Source organism: Stegodyphus dumicola, chromosome 2 (genome assembly GCF_044657685.1).
Source record: "Stegodyphus dumicola isolate Sdum_Otavi_A_Nest chromosome 2, ASM4465768v1".
NCBI lineage: Eukaryota > Metazoa > Arthropoda > Arachnida > Araneae > Eresidae > Stegodyphus > Stegodyphus dumicola.
This window is the reverse complement of record NC_140769.1, coordinates 111,612,190-111,637,643: the sequence shown is the minus strand read 5'-3', so window position 1 is coordinate 111,637,643 and position 25,454 is coordinate 111,612,190. Positions and strand designations below refer to the sequence as shown.

General features: G+C 34.7%; 1 protein-coding gene across 2 annotated transcripts in view; it reads right to left on the bottom strand.

Annotated features, from left to right (window-relative positions):
* LOC118185080 (RYamide receptor-like) overlaps positions 1–25,454 on the bottom strand; it is a 467,244-nt gene that overhangs the window by 61,895 nt on the left and 379,895 nt on the right. For both annotated transcript variants that reach the window (XM_085811029.1, XM_085811030.1), the window contains exon 4: positions 2,373–4,643. In XM_085811029.1, the coding sequence (XP_085667155.1) occupies positions 2,373–3,188 (816 nt within the window). In that variant the 5' untranslated portion in view covers positions 3,189–4,643. The remainder of the gene's footprint in view (positions 1–2,372; positions 4,644–25,454) is intronic.

The window sequence follows — 25,454 nt, the reverse complement described above, 5'->3', positions numbered from 1 at the left end:
GCAGTGCAAGAAGTTTTTGTCAAGAGTTCTTGCACTGTAGTGTCTTTTTTATAGAATAAATTTCATAAAGCTATCATCGGTTCTGTGCGTATTCAATTATGTACGAACCCGTACGCATGTAATGTAGGGTTTTATTTAAATGAACTAAAATTTAAAAAATTATTTGTTAACTATCTCAATATAGTTAATTAAAAAGAAGGCGAAGCTACTAACAATGATATATTTTAAATGAAGATTTTGAAAGAGAAATGTAGGAGAATTGAATTCAAACATTCAGTATATATCCCGTTCCTTCACTATTTGTTTATCCTTTGAAATTTGTTAGCCTTCAAATATTAGGAGTCGCGCATTTCGTACCCATGAAATTTAAATCGTAACAGAAAGACGACGAGTACTTGTAATAATTATATGGGGTTGTGAAGTACTGCTATATACAAAGATATTCAACGCAGTGGCATACGTAAAATACTGACATCTTGAAAATAATTTTTTCTGATTTGATGCACTGTTCGATAGAATGGAAGAAGACCTCCTTGACTTGTCTGAATATATCCAGTGGAATAGCAAGTACTTCACGGCTAATGGCAAATAGCAGTTTTCAATTCGTCAATCGACTGCAAATAATGTACAAAGACTCTCCCATCAGATAATACCAAAGGAAGTAGTCTGGTGCTGTCATATCTGGGAAGCGGGATGGCAAAGACAAATCGCCAAAGCATAAAATCAAATAATTTGAAAAAATCCGTCGGATTACCGATCGGAGTGCATCTGTACTTCTGATTATTGGGACCAAATTGTTTCCAACGCTTATTCACAGTTCTTTAGAACGTAATGGTTCTACCGCAGTACTCGCTAAATCTGTTCGAATGAAGATTTCTACGGGAGCATTGCGCAAATGCACCGGACCAGCATCGGACGACAGCCCATCGTATACTGATTGCCTCATTCCTAGCTCTCCACGCATTCAGGCATGCCACTAATGAACACGTGGATCTTGGAAAGACTGCCAACTCAAAGTAGTATAATGGTTTTATATGCTCACATGATTTTATTTTTAAAAGCATACGCTCAAAAACATTTGGATAGTTAAAAATTAAAAGAAATTTTTAGCTAATGTTAACTAAAATCGCGTTATGCTGTTTTTAAATATTTTGTGATATTGCTGTAGAATTGAATTTTATGGGATTTAAGTGCGAAGAACGTGATGTTTATTAAATAAAGGTAACACACAAAAGGCTAAAAAATGTCCTTTTGGGTGTCATAAAAAATCTGAAAGCTTTCAGATTTTCGTTTTTTAATAAATATTTTATTTTATAATTTTTTATCAACGAATAGTATAAAATTAATAAAAAAGTGAAATTCATTGCCTCTGAAAGAAGGAAAAATATTCTTCCTAATCATCGAATCCATGAAGGACGCACGATGTCATTAAATTTTTCAGGGTCTTTTGATCTGTCCAATGGCAAATATTTACATTCCAATTAATTTAAATTTCTGTTTATTTTATCAGTCCAATCTCAGCATCATTTAAAAAACCAGGGATACTAAATATAGATGGTTTAGTCTTTTGGTTTAAAGTTCATCGTTATTAACAACTACTTATTAACTGAGGATTCGAATAGTATTTAAAAAATTGCTAAATGTCTATAATTCACGAAAAGATGCGACAAATCTCAATTCGAGTGATTAGGTTTTGTTCTAAATGATAGCATGAAGACGAAAAGACTGCGATAATTAGTTTGATAATCAAGCAAAATTGTTTAGAAAGCGGAATAATATTTATTTCAGAATTTGCCCCAAATTAAATCAAATTTATCTATGTAAAATCAACAGTTTCCAGATTTCAGAATCACGATTTGTTAAATAAGAATAATTAATTTCTTTTAGAATTTCGAGTTTTCTAAGAACATTTCTGAAGACTCAGAATACATGAAACATCATGAGCAAAAACTTTCAAGAACAGAATCTCGAGAGTTTCTTTTGTATATAGAGAACTAATCTAATGAGATTTCGGGAAATGCTGTTCTTGACCCGATTCGCTGTTTACTAATTTGTTTTACTCTTAATATACTATTAGATAAAATTTATTTATATAATCTTTTACAGAAGTTACAAGTTAGCATGATTTGGGAAGTTTGAAAATAATACTGTTAGGGAAGTTACGTTAAGAACTGGAAGTTAAGAAGTTACTTCCAGTATTTTACTTCGCTTACCTGAAACTTAAATTTGCACGAGTATCTGAATTGAGAAAATCATTTTGGTGAAAGGCAAGAAAGATTAAGACAGTTTGTAAAATAAAGCTTAATTTGTTAACAGAATTTAAAATAACTGTCATACTAAAATGAACAAAAGCGATATAAAAGTGTACTTACTTTACGTTTCGACGCAGCCATCCTCTGGTCTCTGGCGTCTTGCGCTTCTCCTGGTGTTCTCTTGCCCCAGACCACCACGGCGATTCTGGTATATGTGTAAATAAGGACCGCCAACGGGAAAAAGTACTGCAACACCATCAGGGCCATGCTGTAGTAATAGCGCTGAGTAGGTGACTCCCATGCTTCCGTGCATGTGTAGCGATCGGTCAGGTTAAGATCAATCCACTCTTGAGGCTGATCCAGCTTGGACATGATGGCTGTCGGCAAAGGAGTCAACAGTGCCACCAGCCACACTAGTGCAATGATGAGCTTTGCTTGGAATTTCGTCATCCTGGGTCGCAGAGGGTACAAGATGGCAATGTAGCGGTCGAAGCTGATGGCCACTAGGGTATAAGCACTGATGAAGACGGACACCGCTTGGGCGTAACTGACGACAACACACATGATAGCCCCGAAAGGCCAATACTGGAGCAGTAAGTTTGACACAAATCCGAATGGTATGCACAAGCAGGCCATCAGAATATCACCGACGGCTAAGTTGACAATGAAAAAGTTCGTGACAGAGCGCATCCTTTGGTAGGCGAATACAATGTAACACACAATGACGTTCCCACCAATGGCTGCCACTGAAATGACTATGTACATAATATACATGAGAGCTTCCACAGCTTTGGGAACGGGTTCAACACTCACCCAAGAGCTGTTGCCACCAGGCAAATGGAAGTCCAGTACTTCTGAACCGTTAGTGAGGTTCTCATCATCCGTCGTGAAGTAGACTGCATCACTGATATTAGCAGTCATTGAAGAATGCTCCATTGTTGTTTCACGTTACTTAAATTATCACATCTATAGTCTCAAAAACGTACAGGGTTTTATGGGGATGAAGTGTCATGTTAACAAAGCGTAGTTTATTTGTAAAAGTACACTTGATCCTGTACGTTCTTAGATGGAATTCTAAGTAACAATAGACAATTTTCATAACAAATATTTAACAATTTACGTCAGACAGATACGAACATGTGACTTCAAACTGAAATAGATTCTGAGTCAAGGTTTGAATATCGTAGCTAACGTATGAAAGATATATTAAGCATACATTTCTGAATTTATAAACTTAGTTCAATTTTGAAAAAATATACATTTATTGATGTTTCCATATTTTAGAAATAATATCCAAATCTTCTAATTTTCAGAGAATGTAATAAAGCTTTTGTGCTAGGATTTACTTAACGTTTAATGCTGCTTTCCAGATCAATGAATTATAAATATGTTATAATTTTTGACCACTTGTCTTGCAAGTTAACGAAAATAACAACAGCATCAATTGTAAAGAAAATAATAATGACATGTCTGAGTAACGAATTGAATTTATTCTAGTATATCCTTTGTATGTTAAATTCTTTAACTCCTTAAAACTTTTTTTTATAAAATTCGAAAAATAAAATTACTTAAATAAAAATAAAAACTTTATTTCATTAAAAATATGAACGTATATAAAATTTTTCTTACTTAACTTGAAAAATGCCAATATTTTTTTATTTATTACTTTGCACTTAAGAATATAGGAAAGAAATCACTGACTTTGAACAAGTGAAGAAGACTTATCTAGACTATTCTAGAGCTTTTTTATCCCTGAAGCCTTACTGTGAATAGCAATTGACTTCGATATTTTCAAGTTTCAAATAAATCCAGCTAAACTCAAAAATAAAAATGCATTTTTTACGACTCTAAAAACACACGTTCACAATTCATCCAGGTTCATTTAAAAGTTCTAAAAACAAGCGAAATCAAAGAAACACTATTCCTAAAGTATCAAACACACTCAAAACGTGGAGATCATATCTAGATAAACACTCAGAATATTACCAGGACTAACATTCACATAGCATTCTTTCGCTGTTTTTCATTGTTCTTTTTAATTGTTCCGTTTCACCAGCGTTGCCAAAATGTATTTGAAAAAAAAAAAAAGCGTTCCCCAGAGAAGCTTACACTTCAAAACGATGATTTATTGACGACGTATTCAGGGGCGAATTCTGTTTAAGTGACATGAAAGGAAGTTGTTTCTCAACGGTCTCATTCAACACGGTCGGCGTCTTCCACCGTTCTTGCAAGCACCTATTGATGGAGATCTTTCAAAGGCCCCAGTGCGTGGGCTTTAAATTTGCTGAATTATGATGTTTTTCTGTATTCCACAGTTTATGCGTCTAGTAGTGGATATGTCTTCTAAGAGGCGGTGCTATTTCCAGAAGAATTCATCTAGCAGACTGGTAACTGTAAAAAAGCAAACAAAACATTCTCAAAATCTGCGATATCCTAAAATAAAATTATGATATAAAAATCCTTATGACCAGAAACATATTTACACAGGTAAAATATAAGGCATAAAAGCCCTTATAGCTAGAAACGTATTTGTACAGGTAAAATATAAAACATAAAAATCCTTATGGCTAGAAACGTATTTACACAGGTAAAATAAAAGATGCTTTATAAAAACTCTGTAAGTTTTCGAATAAATTTCATTTAAACGTAAACTTTTATCTATAACTTATAACCTTTTAAAACTCTTAAATTAAAAAAAATGTTTAGAGAATAATATTATATAACATTGCAGTTTTCTAAGAAAGAAGAACAGCTTGAAAATATTAAATTATTTAGATTTCCTTATTAAATTGGCTTCCATTTTTTTTAAGTAATCTTAATCAGAATCGTTTTAATCAATAACCATTTCTCAGCTTCAAAACTCCACTTTCAAAGAACTTTAGACCTTTTTAGTGTATCATTGTAGAGTCTAACCTTCTTTAGTAACATAAAATGTGAACTCTAGACAGACGGCAGAGGAATAATGTCACAAACTTGTCACAAACAGCACACAGCAAAGTCAGAAGAAAGATGTAAACAGCCTTTTATTTGAACACAATAATTAACAAAAGACCAACTTGGGTTTACACTAGCCAAGCACTTCTGCTTAACAGATATATGTAATGTTGAACCAAATTCAAATGTGGTAGATTACTCTAAAGGCTTATAGAATAATTTAACGAACAGGAAAGGCTCTGGTTTGTAGAAAAACCGGTAAGACAAGCCGAATGTTAAATATTTTTGCATAACCACCTGTAGTAACGGCAACCGCCGTCAATAAAAGGAGATGCTTTCCTTGGTAGCGGTGCAGTTCATTTTCAGTTCGAGCCAGAGTAGACCTGCCCGGGGGAGAAGCCAGGGGATGATTGTTCCGGTTCCCGTCTTGTTCCGGTTCCCTTCCTGTTCCGGTCCTGATCCAGTTCTGTTCCAGTTTCAGTCCGGCCGTTTAAGTCCAAAACACGTAGGAGCTAAAATCTGAATCCAGCGAAACTAAAATGGAAATATATGTCGAAAGAGCCAGATGGATTTTGTGCTTTTAAAGAAAGTGTTCTTTACCGTGCTGGAGTAGCTGCCAGTTTAAAGCATTTTGAATGTTTCCACCTAAGTTAAGTTTTCGTTTCTGATGTTAAGTTTTCATCACTTTTTGAATAACTTTAATAAATCTTTAAGTTTTAGATAAGGTTTTGTGTTCTACAGAAATTTTAGATTCGAAGTCAGATATATCACATAGGATTTAACGGGAAAAATCAACATTTGGCGCCAACATTTGGTGACATTGTCTGCAAGGTAAGCGACTTTTTTATTTTTGAATCATGGAAGCCTTAAAGTTAGCACGAACTCAATATAGAAGATTATTTAGTAAAGCGTGTAATGAATTTGACAATGAAGAAACTAAATTTAATCAGGAAGAAAAATGAATTAAAATAAAAGTTATTGCCGAGAAAGTTAAAGTTTTGTTTGATACTGAAATGAAAATACGAGAATTAATGTTTAAAGAAATTACATATGAGACTATTACTTATTAAGGAAATAGATGAATCTGAATTATAATTTGATAGGTGGAGACTTATGGAAATTAAACTAAAAGATCTCACTTCTGGTACCCCGAATGTAACTTTAATTGATCCGTCCTTTGTTCAGAATAAAATGTTACATTATCCGAAGATTAAATTGCCTATCTTTGATGGTAACGTGAAGAAATGGCTAGGATTTTGGGGGCAATTTCAAAAGATTGATAAAGATCCTACATTAGATAATAATGACAAATTTGCTTATTTGGCACAGGCTATGGAGAAGAATTCTTCCGCAGATGAAATAGTTAAAAGCTTTCCGCCAACTGGCGATAGTTACAAGAGCGCAATTGAAGCATTGCAAACGTGTTTTGGTAACAAAGAATCACTAACGGAGATTTATATTCGTGATTTGTTAACCCTTGTTATTCAAAAACAAAGTACATACTCTTTGCGGAAACTATACGATGAACTTGAATCTAATCTAAGAAGCTTGGAGATATTGGGAATAAATAGAGGCAAATATTGCGCGATATTATACCCATTAGTGGAATCAGCATTGCCGAAGGAAGTCTTAAAAACGTGGGAGAGACTTAGGTTTTCGCGTAAAGGATCAGAAAGTTTAACCGGCGAAAACGCCGAGTTAAGAGAAAGGGAATCTGACCTTGAGCGCCTTTTATGTTTCTTGCGCGGTGAAGTTGAAAATGAGGAAAGAATTTCTTTAGCAGCTAAATCTTTCAATGTTTTCGATCGATTGGCTCACGGTAATAAGAAAGGAAATTCGGGTTTAAAGATAAGACCTCACTTAAAACCTACGGCAGCTGAACTGTTTACTTCTTCTCATGAAGCTAGAAAAGGCTGCATATTTTGTTCCAGTATAAATCGGAATGTTTTCAGGCGCGTAACTTATCGTTGTCGGAAAGAGAAGTTTTGGTCCAAAGGACACGCTCTTGTTACCTGTGTCTGAAATCTGGACATTCTGTCAGGAGGTGTAGATTAAAAACTGTTTGTTTTACATGTGGTAAAAGGCATATTTTTCTATGTAAAGGCCATTCACAAATGTGTGAGACAAGGGCGACGGAACAGCCTCCAAATCAGGCTGAAACACTCGCCAACATTTTTTCAAGGTCTCCTAAAGTTTTGCTGCACACAGTAAGAGTAATAATTAAAGGAGATAAAAAATCTCGTTCGGCTCGAGCTATAATTGATACTGGTTCTCAAAGGTCGTATATTCTGCAAAGCACAGCTCAAGATATGGGTTATATGTATACGGTAAAGGAATACCTTAGCCACGCATTATTTGGCGGTACAACGACCAGTTTGTGTGAACATAAAGTTTACAAAATTCATTTATCTAATACGTCTGGCTCGTACAGCTGTAATTTTGATACGTTAAGTCAGCCTGTTATTTGTAATAATATATATTCTATTGGACAAGGAATGTGGCTTAAAGAGCTTGCTGACTGTGGAATAAGTTTAACAGATCGTTTAGAAGGACCTATAGAAATTTTAATAGGAGCCGATGTTGCAGGACGATTATTAACGGGAAATCCCAAACAAATTTCAAACGGTCTTGTAGCCATTGAGACAAAGTTAGGATGGACGGTTATGGGAAAAACCGGGGAGTTGAATAGTGAAGGTTGAACATTCTTAGTTACTTCAATGTTGAATAAAGAGGCTTGTATTTCTGATTTATGGGCCCTCGACTCGCTTGGTATTACGGACCCATCCGAACAAAAGAGTAAATTGGAATTGTATGAGGCTACCAGGCAACATTTTCTTGATACTGTAAAAATAGAAGATAACCGCTTTGTAGTGTCTTTGCCTTGGTTGGAAGGGCACCCTCCCCTGTCGGATAATTTTGAGTTATCGCTTAAAAGGTTGCACGGTACGATTAGGCAACTTGAGCTGGATAATTTTCGCCAAGGGTATGAAAATATATTCCAAGAATGGCTCAAAGACGACATAATAGAGGAAGTACCCGTAAGTGAATTAGATTTACCTCATCATTATTTGCCACATAGACATGTTGTTAAGGAACATAGTGCTACGAAGTTACGGCCAGTATTTGACGCTTCGTCTAAAGCAAAGGGTTCTCCGAGTCTCAACGATTGTCTTGAAAAAGGATTAAACCTTATTGTATTGATTCCTACAATCTTAAATAGATTTCTCCAAGAAAAAATAGGGGTGATTTCTGATATTCGTAAGGCCTTTCTACAAATTGGCCTGAATTCTAGTGACAGAATTTCCTCCGATTTCTTTGGATAAAGGGTGAAGATGGCTTGAAGCATTTTCGTCATTCTCGAGTCGTATTTGGTGTAAACAGTAGTCCATTTTTACTTGGAGCTGCTATTCAATATCACTTAAATTCAATTTTAGAGAAAAATAATGCAGATGTAAAATATCCTTCCGACATTATTGTTAAATTAATGAATAGTTTCTATGTTGATAAGTGTGTAACAAGTGTCGGAAGTGAAGATGAATTACAGCGCTTCATGAAAGTATCTTCAGATGTTATGGCAGAACGAAAATTTGAATTACGGGGTTGGGAATATACCGACTGTAGTTTAGAAACAGAAACTATTGCGAATGTATTAGGTTTGTTATGGGAAAGACAAGGTGATACTCTTCAAATAAATGTTGCTAATTTGCAAAATCTTTGTTTCGAGAAAGTCGCGAAAAGAAGTATTTTGACAATAGCCCATAAAGTATTTGATCCCACCGATATAACATATCCAGTCCTTATATTACCTAAGATGTTATTACAGCGTACATAAGTAAAATGGGACGAAGAAGTTAACACTGAAATTAAAAGTAAATTTTTGAAATGGTTTGTTTAAAGCTTTAACTCCTGCCGACTTTAAAAAAAATTAGAACTAGTAGTTTGCGGGATATAAAATTAAATCAAATAATAGTATTAAATCAAATAATTTACAAAGAAGATTTCAGTATATTCAAACTGTACGAGAAGCATTTAAAAATAGGTTTCGTAAAGAATATTTGGGAATTCTCAAGGTTTCGCATAAAAGAGCTGAAAGGAAAGTTACTATTAAATTGGATGATATTGTTTTGATCGCTAGTAGTGACAAAAGACTTTTTTGGCAACTTGGTCGTCTCATAGAACTACTTCCAGGACCTGTTGGAATAAATCGGCTTGCAAGAGTAAAGACCCGAAATGGAATTTTGCTTAGAGTAGTTCGAACTCTGTATCCTTTAGAGGTAACACAAAATGATGTACCTGTGAATCTGCAGAATGAAAAACAAGATTCCTTGTCTGAACTTAAACTCAGCGTAGATGATAAATCTGTAAGACCTGTAACACGATCTGGTAGAACTGTAACTCCGCCAGACAGACTGGCATATTAAGGCTCTTTAGCATTGTTTTACTTTGTTGTGAAAGTTCACTTTTTTTCTTTAGGTGGAAGGATGTTAAATATTTTTGCATAATCGCCTATAGTAACGGCAACCGCCGTCAATAAAAGGAGGTGCTTTCCTTGGTAGCGGTGCAATTCATTTTCAGTTCGAGCCAGAGTACACCTGCCCGGGGGAGAAGCCAGGAGATGATTGTTCCGGTTCCAGTCTTGTTCCGGTTCCCGTCTTGTTCCGGTCCTGATTCAGTCCTGTTCCAGTTTCAGTCCGGCCGTTTAAGTCCAAAACATGTAGGAGCTGAAGTCTGAATCCAGCGAAATTAAAATGGAAATATATGTAGAAAGGCCAGATGGATTTTGTGCTTTTAAAGAAAGTGTTCTTCACCGTGCCGGAGTAGCTGCCAGTTTAAAGCATTTTGAATGTTTCCACCTGAGATGTTAAGTTTTCGTTTATGATGTTAAGTTTTTTATCATTTTGAAGTTATAATTGAATAAATCTTTAAGTTTCAGACAAGGTTTTATGTTCTACAGAAATTTTAGATTCGAAGTCAGATATATCACATAGGATTTAACGGGAAAAATCAACAAAGGACCAACTTGGGTTTACACTAGCCAAGCACTTCTGCTTAACAGATATATGTAATGTTGAACCAAATTCAAATGTGGTAGATTACCCTAAAGGTTTATAGAATAATTTAACGAACAGGGAAGGCTCTGGTTTGTAGAAAAACCGGTAAGACAAGCCGAATGACTAGTAGCACTCAACACCACAGAATCAAATGGCTAAAAGTCACGGCACAACGTGGCCTGGAACAGGGTTAACACTAACTTTCAGTACTTCTTTCTACCTCGATCTGTTAAATGCTCGCTATCTCATTTATAGTCTGGCATGAAAAGCATGGGCGAAAACATAGTGATGGAAAAGGCTTGCAACTTAAAATTAACTATTAGTTAAAAATAAATAGATAAACTTCACAACATCTTCCTAATTTTACTTGACAAGAAGTTCCTCAAGCCACAAGACAGATGGTAGTCTGATGGTGGAGTAGTATGGCTATACGATGAATGTAATCGAACATTCCAGCTAAGCTGTAGTCGTCTCAGACAAGAGACTATAGATACATTGGCACTCTTATGCTAGAAAATAGTATCTTTACGTTATAAAAATTATAGGCGTTACCGTTCCAAAGTATCATTCAGAGTTTTGTTACTTACTGTCAGCACACGTTGGAGGTGATTACTTTATTCTTTATCAAAATTTCAAATTCAACAATTCTTTTAAAATCCCGCAAAAATGATAGCATGATCTTTCGCTGCATATCATCTTTCGAGTTGCCTCACAAGGCTTTGACCATGATCTCTCTCGTTCAGTGTCACTGTAAAGTAAATGATACAAGTTTCAACATCGTTACACTCTGGTAATGTTTCAGAGCAAAGCACTTACGCTGACTCGTTGTCCAAAGAAAATTTTTCAAAGTTCACGTGAGATCCAAACATTCTCTTTTAGCTTTATCAAAAGATCATCAGCAGTTGTTTTCGATGAATTTAGATTCTCTGCTAGCTTAAGTACAAAAATGAGCCTATCTACTTCAATCGGTACTTTCAATCTTTCATCATCAGTCTCACCTGCTCTATGCAACACATTGCATCGTGAACTGAAATTTGAGAGCCAGTTTTTGACTTTGGGTTCTGGTAGTGTATCACTACTGTACACGGCGTAATTTTTTTGTATGCATCTGTAGCTCATTTATTTTTCCGAATATAAAAAGGCAACACGTGAGTACTGTTGCTTTCTATTTTCCAGCCTTCGATAAGAAAAGCCTGTTCGAAGACTTCACGATTTTAGTATGCTTAATTTAAAAACTACTCTATGTCTGTTGGCAGAATGTATTCTTTCAATACTGTTTCAAACTACTCCCCGTACTACTAAAAATACATTACAGCAGTGGTGTCAAGCAGGAGGCCCTAGAACCGCATGTGGCCCCCTAAAGAATTTTATGCAGCCCGCGAAATCATTTCAATTATGTATTTTTTGCAAGTAGGGTGTTGTAAAGATTGAATTATTTGAAGCTCGAATTTACATCATTTCTATTAAAATGAGCTAGAAAAATGTACCAGAAAATCTATAAATGCAGCTATTAATTTAAAATGTGATATAGATCTCATTTAAAGATATGAAAATTTAAAGATCTGAAGATTAGTAATATTTAAAGATCTGAAGATGAAGATTTTATTAACTTTTATTCGTACTTGTTCACAACATAAATAAGCACAGTTACGAATTGTTGCTAAGAAAAATAGAAATACTTTGCTTAGGAATACATTCATATGCGAACAGCATTTTTCTCACAGTTAAAAATTAATACAAAAAGAAACCAATTGACCGATATGTAACTAGAATCGGTGATGACAATATTTTTAGCAATTTCTCACCATGATTACGTTAGCATAATTGAAAGAGTGTTATGTGAAAGGAAGCTGAGAATGGAATGCAATCATTCATAAGATTTGCCAAGACATGCTCAGTCATTAGCTTATTTTTAAACCAGGAGGTGTGAGAAATGTGCAATGCCCTCGCCGGTCCTCGAATCTGAACCTCTCGAATACGCGCCGAGTGTGCTACCGTTACACTACGAAGGCATGCAGAGAGGAGGGAGAAAATACTTTAAATATTTCCCCTTTTAAAAGGCAACTGGGAATTAGGGGACCCAATCGCCAAATCCTGGTGGTGAAAGAATCATCATCCTTTATTTCGCCGGGAGGTTTCTTTTATAACCTTTTTTTCGTTATTTTTAATCCGGGAGGTGTAAAAATGTGCAATACCCTCGTCGAGATTCGAACCTGGACCCTTAGCATACACGTCGAGTGTGCTACCGTTACACCACGACGTCATGCAGAAAGGAGGAAGAAAATAAGTTATAAGTTATGTCAGTTAACTGATGTTATAAAGTTTCTTTGCATATATAGCGGATTTTTAAAACTATGGCGACAATTTCGTAAACAGGCAGACATTCGAAGTTACGTGTTATAACACTCAATTCACAAATGTTATCTGATAATATGCATGTAGCGGCAATACATGTTAATTTTAAAATGATGTTTCATTTTATTTTTCTGAAATATAAATCCTATGCGTTTTCTCTTAAATAACATGTACAATTTTTGATAATATTCATTTAATTGTCATCGACAGATAAAAAAACACAACGAACGGTCTTTTACCAAGAGATCTGGCTGCTGACCAATCCATAAGGCGAATATTCTCACTTTTCAGGTAATCGTCGACCAGCTAACCTGTATGTGAACGATTGTCGTCCATTAACAGGAGCCCCGGACCAACTGCGCCCCTCAAATGTTGAACATAAGTCTATAAGATCCTCTTTTTATACCTCACAGCAGTCAGACAGCCTTTGTCAAATACATGCCAGGGTGTGTGGCTGTCTAACATAATGCCTGACCAAACCATTACACATCCAACAACGTAATTATCCTTTTCTCTGATGATGGAGGGATGGTATCGTGTTCTAGACTCTCTAAGCATACAGGTACGCTAAGAATCAGTGTCCAGGTTTATCTCGAAAAGCTCGACATAATTTGCAAGTTCTCTTAATTTTGATCACAAATATATGTATTCAGTTATCCGGAAAATTACGCGGAATCGGCGAGATCCCATTGCTTCCGACTAAGAGAGACTCTACTGTAATATTAAACGCAAGGATAGCGACGATAGTGAAGGCTTATTGGTCACAAATGATCTGTGGATAGTTGTCAGTGTAGAGCAGAGCAGACTTTCATAGCGAGGCAACAGAACATGAAGTAACGTTTAAGAGGAACCCGACGACGATGATTTAAATTAGGCAAAGAAACCACCTTAAACTAAACTATGAAATAATATGTGTCCATTTCGACAGCGAGCAGATGTAAGTCCCCTTTCTTCAGAAGCAAAAAAAGCGAAAAATGTCAAATGTTGGAGAAACAATAATTATATTTATAATGAAACCAATGCGTTCCAAAGAAAAAAAAAACAATCTCTGACTGTCACAAAATTGACTAAAGATCTATTCAAAATCTATACCAATCATCAGTTGTTTCTGGTCACTAATTTTAAGGTAACGTTCTCAAAATTACGGAACTGCTTCGCGAAAAACATTTCTGATGACAATATGACTTAAAATACTTATATAGTTGTACATTAAATCTATTCATCATAATAACATTACATTAATCTATTTCGGTAGCCAAAGTATTCCCGGAGTCCACGAATTCCAGCAAATGCGATACAGAATGAGCTCAGATAAGTCAGTGAGTTGCTAATATATCAGGCCGTTGACGTACTGCGGGGAGAAATGATGTGTTCATTTAACCAACTGATCAGACGCTGACCTTGAACGAAAAGCTTAAATGTTCCACATTCTTTCACCCGTCTCTGCCTCAGAAACTCTTCTCATTTAGCTTCCTTGTTCTTTCCGGTTTGTTCTTTATCTTTCAAAGACCCGTAAACGAGGGGTTGTTGAAATGTTATCCGTAGCAGGATTCTTTTCTCTGCTTCTATTTTGTGCAGATGGGAGTATTTCTGATAAAAAGAGGTCCTTTATGCAAAGAATATCAAAATGCTATTTTATTTACCTGTATCTGAAATTTTATCTACCTATACCTATATACATAAATATCTCTCACTGTTACAGATAAATGGTGTCATCGCAGTAAATCTTTTGCTTTGAACTTCACGAAAAGACTTCTTCAGTATCCTAAGATAGAAAGTCTTCGTTCATACGATCGACACTGCATGCAACTGAAACCCCATACGCTCATCAAGACATGAATCGACGCGATAAAAGAACGAAATTTTGATGAGCATAAGTAACAGGAAAATTGCACCATTTTTCGCTTGTATAGATTTGACATACGATGGACAATACGTGAGGTGGACAGCGACATAGCGTAGAATCAACATGGTATAGAATCAGCTGTGCATGGAATAGACACCAATATCTTAACGGCACTGCGTAGTACGAACTTCAATGCGCTGTATGTTGCGCAGACGGACACTATAGACACTACACAGGGCCTATCCTGTATCGTATACAGTAACAGAGCTGCAAATTGTGGAAGCATCACGTTCAGTTTTAATGTTAGAGATGTCTTGAGAGAAATCTTTCCCAAGTCTTTCGGCTGCTTCGTTATGTCGTAAACATAAATTATCATGCAATTTATTATCTGTATCAGGGGTGAGCAAGACAAGGTACGAATTTCTTTTTCATGCTGCCGTTAACCCTTTCAGCCCCAACTTATTTGTTTAAACGTAAAGACAGCACATGACGTAGCACTTATAGACGTAGCACGTGCTCGCTTATAATAAACAAATTCACTAAGCCTCTGTAAGATTCGCACAATAAGAGTCATAGAAGATTTTCAAAACTCTCCCACATGCGTGTAATTTCCTCTAGGCTTCTTTAAACATATACTGGGACTTACACATATCCCATTGGGGCTGAAAGGGTTAAAGCTTGAAAGAGTCTGCTTCTTATTGTTAGAGTTCGATCGTTTAATGAAGAGACGCTGGTGGATGTCTAAAATCAAAATTTAACAACTGATACAGCTTAAAAATTATTTTATTCTTCAACATATGCGTTGTAGCTGAAAACAATATGACGAATTCGCATGTTAGAATCTAAACTTTCTATCCTCAATGCATCATCTGCTAACGTGGGTCTCTTCATCTGCTTACAGCTAATACGTCATCTTCAGTGATGACTCTCCAACAGCTATAGTTACGCGCAAATTCAAGAAGATTTGAGGCTCCGCTATGGAAGCTGATCGTTCATTTCGGTGAATGAGTCATCATATTTTCCGTCAATCCTTAAAATATTTCACGCAAATGCCCCATAAGGACTGGATATTGAAACATCCACCATAAAGTTGGCAAAGATCGCATATCTATTGCCAGACGCCAGCAAGATGAGACTACTTTGTCATAAGAATAGTACGTAGAACTATTCTCTTTTCAATATGTGCGTACCAAAGTCAGACTACGTTGTTTTGGTTTGCTTATTTTATTTGAAGAGCCAACGAGTTGTGCACAAGGGTGCAAGGCCCCTATACTTACAATCGTTCACAGACACACGAACTGTTTGTTTCGCGACAGTTCTTCAAGGTTAATTAAAAGCTTTTTCACAAGTGGTGTGCATTTTGTATTGATTAGTTTTTGGACTTGTAATTATTTCACTGTAATTAAAAGGCAGGCAGTGGTTTCAATTTAAAATTACTTGCGTAGACCGAATTTTAATTTCTTATGATTTTTTTATACATAATTGTTCTATTCTTACAGTTGACCTCATTTCGGACGTACTGTGCAGAATTTAAGATTGCACCAGCAAGATGTAGCTGCAAGTGTGAAAAAAGGTAGAAATCCGAAGGAGGAGTTATATGATGGGCGTGGAAAAAGATCCCATTTACGTAAATCCTGGAAAAAGATCCATTACGTCCGTACAGCGTCCAGCCGGTGGATGCAGACACATATGGTCTTGCATTATCTTGATGGAACATTACCTTTTTACGCGGGAACTCAGTTCGACGTTTTCCCTTGATAGCAGCGTTAACAGGAACTAGCATCTCGTTGTACACCTTCCTGTCGCTTCCTTCCTGATTTTTGTTATCAAATTTTCAATCAATTATAATTATTTGTCCTTAACAACAACATTTTTATTTTTCATCACAATAATTTATTTCTCTTAATAATAACATACACTTTCATGAAACACAAATAACTTTTAAATGATAAATGTAATTATTAATCTTATCATTTAAAAGTTACTTGTATTCATATCATTTAAAAGTTATTTGTATTCATTGGATAGATGCAACTTATTTACCAATTTAATAACTTTAGAGGAAAATGCATTCAAAGGCAATACTGTATTTCATATCTATTTTGGCAAAAGTAAAAGAAAATTCTGAACTTGCACTTGATAACCAAATGTATGAGAAACTTCTATTGTATAACAAACATTCTTTTTGGACAGGATTTACGTAAAATCCGTTCTTACTGCGAGTCTACATTGTGGAATAAGTAACTATGCAAAATTTCAAGTCAATCGGATGCATAGTTTTGCAGATATCGTGATGAGTCAGTGGCATTTCGCTTATTTATATTTCGCTGTTTAATTTTATTAGAGTTTATGTAACCGTCAAATTGAGGTGTTCATAATAGCTTTTATTTTTAATCTTAAGCTGTAATACTTTCAGTTAGATGGCAGCTGGAACGAATAATCGCGTAATAGTCTATGTGATGGTTTTTATAATAGCCTGACTGCATAATTTGAAAGATCAAATTTGGAATCAAAAGCAGTGATAGCAGTGAGCAGTTATAAAATTAAAAGAAAATCTGAAAGCTTTTAGATTTTATCTTATGAACGTTTTTTGTGTTACTTTTATTTATTAAATATCATGTTATTCGCACTTAAACCATAAAATTCAATTCAACAGAAATATCACAAAATGTTTAAAAGAGCATATCTTTAGAATTTCCGATACACAGTCTCGCGCGTTGGAGATAAAAATGTTTTTTTTTTTTTTTTTTTTTTTTCCCCCGTACAGTGTTGCCGTTGCTCGCTTTGAAATCGTTGAGTTTTTTAACCAAAAACTCGTAAACACTTTACAAAATATGAAATAGATAATGAAACAAATTCCAAATTTGGGCGTCCAGATGCCCATATTTGGGTGGAGACGTACGTTATTCAAAATTTGATGGCTCTAGGTACCGTTATTTTATCACAATGCGAGACACATACATACATTTATGCAGATTCTTTATTATTTAATTTCTTTAAATATAATACAGGGCTCTAATATTTGTAGGCAACAATTTAAAAAGTGATTCGCCGCTTATAGTGAATCAAGGCAAAATGCCGGAACGAAATTAGTAGCCCTTCTGGGAAAATTGCCCTTTTGGGCTAATAAAGCAGATTTTTATCTTCAGCGCGCGAGACTGTTGCCACTCGGAAAAATGAGTGCGAAAATTAGCGTTTTCAGAGTTTTTAATTAATATCTTGGCTGACTAAAGTCGGACGAAAATGAGAATAGTCAAAATGGCTTCTCACGATTTTTTGGAATCTCAAAACTCAACTCCCCGCCGTTTGGGAGGAGATGATTTTACAAACAAACAGACGAACACAGATTTTTAATAGTATATATTTTTTTCTTTCCGAGAAATTCAGATCTGCATGTTTTCTAAACTCTTCCCGCAAAAGTATTATTTCAGAAACTGAAATAAGGATAAGACTGTCTAAACCTTTTTTTTAACCTTGAGTTTACACGATTATAAAAATGTATTTTTTAAATTATCGACAACCTTTAAACAAATAAAAGCAGAAAGTTAAATTAAATTTGATAGTATACAAAAGATATAATAATAATATGCTCATAGTACAGTATTAACTTTAAAATTCTGTAAGTAAAATACGTAATATATCATAATCTTAAACTGAAATTTCGATTAACGTCTTTCTCATTGATAGGTTTTTTTTAGTAGTTCTTTGAAAGATATAGAAACTGTGCTTTATAGCACATCCAATTAACAATACATATATCAGTGTTTACATTATACGTAATAAAACGTGTTTCTAACGGTATTTATATGATGAACTCCCGCGTAGAAACTCTTAACGTTTTTATATGAAATTCTATTTTTATTCAATCCGTTGGTTATGCCATTCATACCTAAAGAGAGCAAATTATTTCTGAATTAATAACAACCAACGTGACTAGTAATCGAAAAATGCAAGTCCCCGTTAGTATTCAGAACGTGACGTATCGTTGGAGAAAGTAGATAAATAATAAAATAAAACTAGCAAAAGTGTAAACCCTGAGTGACGTGGTACTTTAAACTGCCAATTTCGGTTAATCCTGACTAATTCTATTATATCTCAACGATGTTTAAATTTCGTTTAACAAAATTATTAAAAGATATGACATCACTAATTGTTGTATTCACTAAGTAAATAAATCTAATTAATTAATTCTACCAGGAATTAATTCATTTATTCAGACAACAAATCCCGCATTTAGAGAACAGCAGTGGAGCTTAATTTTTTGGCCTGTTACGTAACGTTACATTATGCTACCAGGGCATTTACCATGCATGAACTAGTGCAAGGGGTGCCATTTCATGGAAACAAAATTATGTTTAATTGACCTATCATCTCTCAAAGTGTTGCCATTCGACACGGCAACAATCTACTCTTGACTTAATGTTGCTTAGTCAAGAGTAGACTTAATGTTGACTTAATGTTGTTTAGAAAACCTCCAGGAAGGGATGCCTTCGTGGAGGTTTTTCTAAAGAAAACTGACTCGTATACTCGGGATTTAAGGAATAAGATGACTATCTCGTTTCATAACTAAAAATGAAAATGATAATGATGATGTCTATCTTAAATATTATTTATAGAATTATAATTAATATGTGATGAAACATTTAAGTCTCAATTAAAAAAATTTACTAATTGAAAAATTTATCATCGATGAAAAGATCGAGTAATCTTTCGTATGAGGATATATGAATACTTTCTTTAAAAGAATGGCATATTCAATTCTGTGAAATATACGGAGGTTGTCCAAAAAATGGGCATGCTTTATTTGAAATAAGCTAATTTTGTTCCTATTGTTACGCAATAAATCTTAAAAAATGTGTTCCATTTTCCGTATTCTTATATTTTTATCTACAAAATAATTACGGGTATGGAGAGTTGTTGAATCTAAAGTTATGGTAGGAACAATATTCTCGGTAGAATATGTTCTGCCAGAAACAATTGTGAGATAGAAACGAAACTTAACTCACGTAGCAAAAATGACGTAAATAGGATTATAATGTCAGAAAGAAAAATCTACTGGGACAAATTTGTCTGTTGAGATAATGGTATCTACAAAATCCAGTTAGTAATTCAAAACCTTTCTGTAATCTTGTGGTAAATGCAAAACAGCATTACAGTGATGCCAAAAATACAAATCATGCGATGCTGATAAAAGTAATGATATGAGATGGGTTAATCTTAACACTATTTTCCACTTTGTCATGTGCAAAGAACACCAATAGAAGCGCAGGTTTTAGAATAGCTGCTTCCTTCAGTAAAAAATACAGGTTTTTTATTTTTGCATTGTATATTGATTCGCGGCAAGCATTATTATAGTAACATCATGGTTTGCGGCATGTTCAGTTATCATCTTATAAGAAAGAATAAATATCATCGACACTATAAGCATATATATATTTATATTAAATGTATTTTTGTTCTATATGCAGTAAGTAATACGCAGCCTTAACAAACGCAAACCAACACCACTTACCACATGGAGTCGTGCCATCAGTGCAGTGTACCCGCCATCACCCCACATTTATTACGATACCACATGCGCAGCAAGATGATAATACCCGTATTTACTAAAATCAGAGTTTTCAGGCGTAGTTTCAAGAAAATGAAGATGGAGTTACATATCATTCCCTGGCTTCTATAATCACCGGCTTCAATATCCTTGCACCACTGCGACCTGTGATGGAAAATAGGATGAGATTCTTAATGAAATCCGTTTTCCTCTCCCAGAATTTCTCAAAGAGCTGGGACAAGTTATGGAAAAAGAATGTTGTAAAATAAGTATTACCAACATCTAAAGCTTAAGGCCGCCCAACCGGGATAGTGGTTAGCGACGCTGCACCGAAGGGTCTGGGTTAGAATCCCAAAGAAAGCATGGGTGTGTGTAAATGTATAGTGTCTCTGCGGCATGGGGGCACTTTAAATATGCGGCGAGCTGAAAGTCCTCTCGAGAGGTTGTGGTGAGGAAAAGAGAGGTAGGAGACCCGTCCCTTCGGGTGCTCTCCATCACAAATGGGTCGAAACTAAGCGAATTCGTTCTGTCGCCCGTATGGTGCTCAAGGCCCTTGCCAATAACAGGCGCAGTCTTGCACTCCTTGCCACGATTAATTTCGTGGCTAGGATCTGATGTTACTGATAAAAAAGTGAGATAAGTTACAACAAGAACAAAACTTAGGAAATTCTTAAAAGATTTCGAGCAGTTTTAGATGTCCAAAATGCTTCTGCATCCTATAAGATATACTATTCTTCACTTATTTCGGTATCTGTTATTTTATGCAATCCTTATATTTATTCATTTTTGATGAAATGTCATATGAATTCTAAGAAGAACAAATTCAAGAATAATTTTGTTAAACAGTTCTTATAAACGCCAGTTTACAAGAACAAGAACAACAACAACAACAAAACACACACACACACCATAAAAAGGAAAAAAAAAAAAAACCACTTACCATTGTACTTAAATTGACTATTAACTGAACATTTTTAAACAAATTTAACTGATTTTTAACTTTTGAGTCACAGCAAAATTCTGAATATTGTTGGTATTTAGCGAAAAATACTAAGAATATTCAAAATTTTGTTAAACATCTGAATGTTATCAAAGAAGAAGAAATCATCATCTTTTCTTTCCGAGTTAATTCTCGCATTGTTGGCTATTCAGTGAGACAGAACTTTCGACGGCAGCATCTTTGATTAAACGAAAAGGACTTTTATGGAGATAAAAAAAAAGTTTCTCAGCAATCATGCAACCATTTTCCTCAATTGCGAAATGATTTGCAGCCGCCATTAAAGTCTGGTAGCCATTAGCATAGAAAGATAATTAGCTAAGACTGCATGAGCTCTTTCATTTATATTAAAACCCTTTCCAACAATGAAGTGACCCAATTTTCTGTTTACAACAAATTTAAAAATTCTGAAAAATATTCATTTGGTCGGAAAGTTCCGAACTTTTCGAACCGAGAAATGCTTCTAGTTTGGAAAACTTATTCGACGACATTCTAATATTTTCATTGATTGCCCGTGCTGGAGTTAATCATCACATGATGCGTAAAATTTAGTTTTGAAATTATAACACATACATAAAGAACTAATTTTGTGATATTATATTAGAAAATAACAAAAGTTATCTGGAGTTTTAAGGAATTCTGTGAAATTTTGCTTAAGTAATTGATTTCTTATTCAGGAATTTCGAGCAGCAATCCAGTTGAAAATAAAAGGGTTTACATTTAGATTTATCAGATCATGGCAAATCACACTAGGACTATCTATATAGGAAAGGATACCTTCGTGGAGGATTTTCTTAAAGAAACTGGCTTATATGTTCGCTACTCCTGAGATGAAACTACGAAAGCTACCACGAAACTCTGCCGCTCTCTGGATATCGAGGTCGTGTCAATTTACCAGTGTTTAAGGGCCTTATCCGTTCGGCCGTTGGAGGATTTAATTAAAAGAATAAGTGATGTGACGATTAGTACTACCTAGTAAGTTACGCTAGGATTCGCGCTGAAGAGGATGCTTATTAACACAACTTGCAGTGGTGTTATTATTTTCATTCATCAGTCTTTGTGAGCAACTGGATAAAGTTGGTGCCAATGAACGAAACGCAAAACGTTTTCATATCCTTTTCATGTTATAAAAAATTTTAAAAATGCATCGAGGTACTTAATATATGCCGTTAGAAACATCGTTTCTAAGTCACAACAAGACTGATAATGTTCATAAAATTTAACAGATGTATTGCCTATTAACACAGACCATTAAGACAGGTGTCAGAAGGTCCGAGGGTCCTCAGAAATTGATTCCTCTTACATGCAGTATATTTCCTAAAGGAAACAGCTGTTCCAGTCTTATGGGTGTTGACGTGTTGGGTTCCCAAATACTGAATAAAAAGAAATAAAAAACTTTTTAACCATTTGAGACAACATTTTAGAAAAGAATATCATAGTGAACTCATTCAAAAATGCCATGAAAACCGTCGTAGGAACCAAAAATTGGCGAAATACTTCTTATTGGTAATGATAATAAAACATTCTTATTTTGGCCTATGGTAAAGGTCGCTTCTCGACCAGGAATAAGTTCCGGTTCAAGATGGAGAAGTTCGCACCGTTAGGCTTAAAACTGGACGCGGTCCAATCTTACAACCGGTGCAGCGAATCTTCCTCTCAGATATACAAACTATTGGAACAGTACATTAATTGAAAATCAGAAAACGGGAGAGGAGGAATCTATCTCAGAAAGCTTCTGAATTTGTACCTAATTTGTCTCCTGATGTAATAATGGAAAGATATACCTCTACTAGTAGGAGCGTAAAACACCAAAAAGACTGCATTAAACCGTACTTGTTATAAATTTAAAAGTACCTTACGGAGGCGGATGTTGGTGAACTGAACTAAATTGAAGCTGATGTAGAGTGGCCCAGATTTTGTGCAAATGACGTCAGCAATTTTACAATATACGAGATCTTAAGAGTTAGTTTCTAGTTCAGCTGCGTGAGGAAACGTTTTATGTTGTTTCTATGCTTGTCCAATAAAGTGGTTTCATGTTTTCTGAATGACTTTTGTCTTCGTGAACTCGGCAAAACAGCCTGCATCGGGTAGATACGAACGCTGAATTATATTTTGGCTTTTCTTTTTTCTGGAGATGAGGACTTAGTGAACATAAACTACTGGCAACATCTGTTAGGTCGTATATGAGTAATAAAGTACAGCAACGTACGGCAATCGTAATGTGACATAAGAGGCTAAAATGTTTTTATGAGATTTTTTTAAGCTCGCTTCTAATGTAAAAAATCTGATGTGCACACCATATGACTTCCTTGTACAGAATAACAAATTATACGCATTCTTTCCTGCATATCATTTAAACTTATTTCCTCGAATTTCATTAGAGATATATTTCTCATTCAATTAATTCAGTCTTCGCTTTGCGGCAAGGTAAAAATACATAAAACCTCAAAATATCTTCTTTAAAAAGTGAAACATATAGGAAAACATAAAACAACAAAAGCTGTTAAAACAATTAAAACAAGAAAGTAAAAGCAACATTTACAATTAAAATTACAGTTTCTATCAGGCAGGAAAGCAGATTTTTCGGTGCACAAAATTAAAAGTTTCCTTTTGGTCCCACTCGGCAAAAAGACTCTGAATGTGCAGAAAAACTAATTCACTATTCTGCTAAGTTTCAAATGTAAACAACTATGGTTATATGGTAAAGAACATTATGCTTAGCCGCACTTAAACAACTTTTAAATTATTTATAATTCTACAACTATTGCATGCAGATTAACTAAAGACATTTTTATGTTTTTATTTTATTTGTATGTGTATTCCGGTTAAGGTTTTTACCTTAACCGGAAGATAACCCAGATGTCTCGCAAAAACATCCTTAAATTTCATTCGATAGTGGTCAAAATGAATATTTTCGTTGAAGTATGATACTCAGAATTTTTCGTGTTTACGATACTTCCTTTACTTCGCACAAGGAAGTAAAAGTGAGAAAATGAAATTTCTTTTTAAAAAGATAAAATACTTTTGATACAAGATTTAATAAAAAATTTGAAACTATATTTTTCGATTGACGAATACCTTTTAACTCTGAAAAGCAGCATTCAGTTCTAAATTTGTAATTTATTTGACGCGATAAATCGATGGTATTTAATTAGAAACTTTGTAATAATATATTCAATGTTTCAAGGGAAAGATAAGATTGAAGAATTTATATTGATGGACAGCATTTATAATTATCTGTGTTTAATTAACAATTTCAAAAATTATATATTCATTTAATAACCCCAAAAGAGGCGTTACTTTTTTATTTCCTAGTGAAATCTTGATTGCGATAAATGAACATTACTGCTAATCAGCGATGAATTTGATCCCTCGTTTAATCTTTAGAGCTATAAAAATAGGTTGCTCCATATTTTTATAATTTGTATACATAAATGATTTAAAAAGTACAAGCTTATCATCCGAAAAGTGATTAACTTACACCTTTCCTTGGAAAAGGACCTGTACAATCTCCTTCTTTCTCCAGAAAACTGGTAAGACTAATTTACAGACTTTTCCCATTAAGCGTCTCATCGAAATTTACAGTCCAAAATTCGAGGAAAAGATTCAAATATAACCTTATCACTGACGCGAAACGAATTACTAAAGATTTAAAGACAGAGCATTCAGCGTATGTAGGAGTGATTTCTTCCCAATTAATCCTAATTAACCTCACGTAATTAAAAGGACGCTAGGAGGGCAACGGAATTCTAATTGAAGTTGCACAAAACAGATCAATCACTTCTACAGTAATTTAGAACCGTCTAATTAATTTTACATAAGAAACGTATCAATATTTTTAGCATCGGTGAACTGCGATATTTACGAGTCACAAAACAGCATTTTTAACTTATATTAATTAGATTGAATTCAGCGTTCTCAGGTAGCGGATATAATTAGGAACTATTGGAAAATTCAAATTATATACCCTCATGATTTCATTAATGATTTTAAGAAATTCAGATAGAAACAAATTGGTAATTAAATTACCTATCCAAATTAATTTAATAAAGAATTGAACAGAGGAAAAAAACTTCAGCAGTTATTTTTGTCTGAGAAAAAGTATTTGTAGTTTATTCCGCACGACTGAAGTGTACTTTGGAATTTATTCATTTGTGCCTAACGCGATTTTATGAAGAGGATTATATTAGGAACAAAATGTTGGCAACGGTAATAGCCTTAAGCGTCTGAAATGCAATTAGGTTGTCAACTGCTCTTTTCGTAATTAGAATAATTTAAAATAGCATGGACGTATTACAAATTCTAATATAAATGGAGCCTAATTACTGCTTGAACCACAAGACTCAGCTTAAGGTGCAGATTTCAGAGGATCTCTAAATCATCATATAATTCTTCACAAATTAATTTTGCCTTCAATCGAATGAGGAAAGTGGATTTGAAAAGCCCTTGAAGAACATTCCCGTTAAGGCCC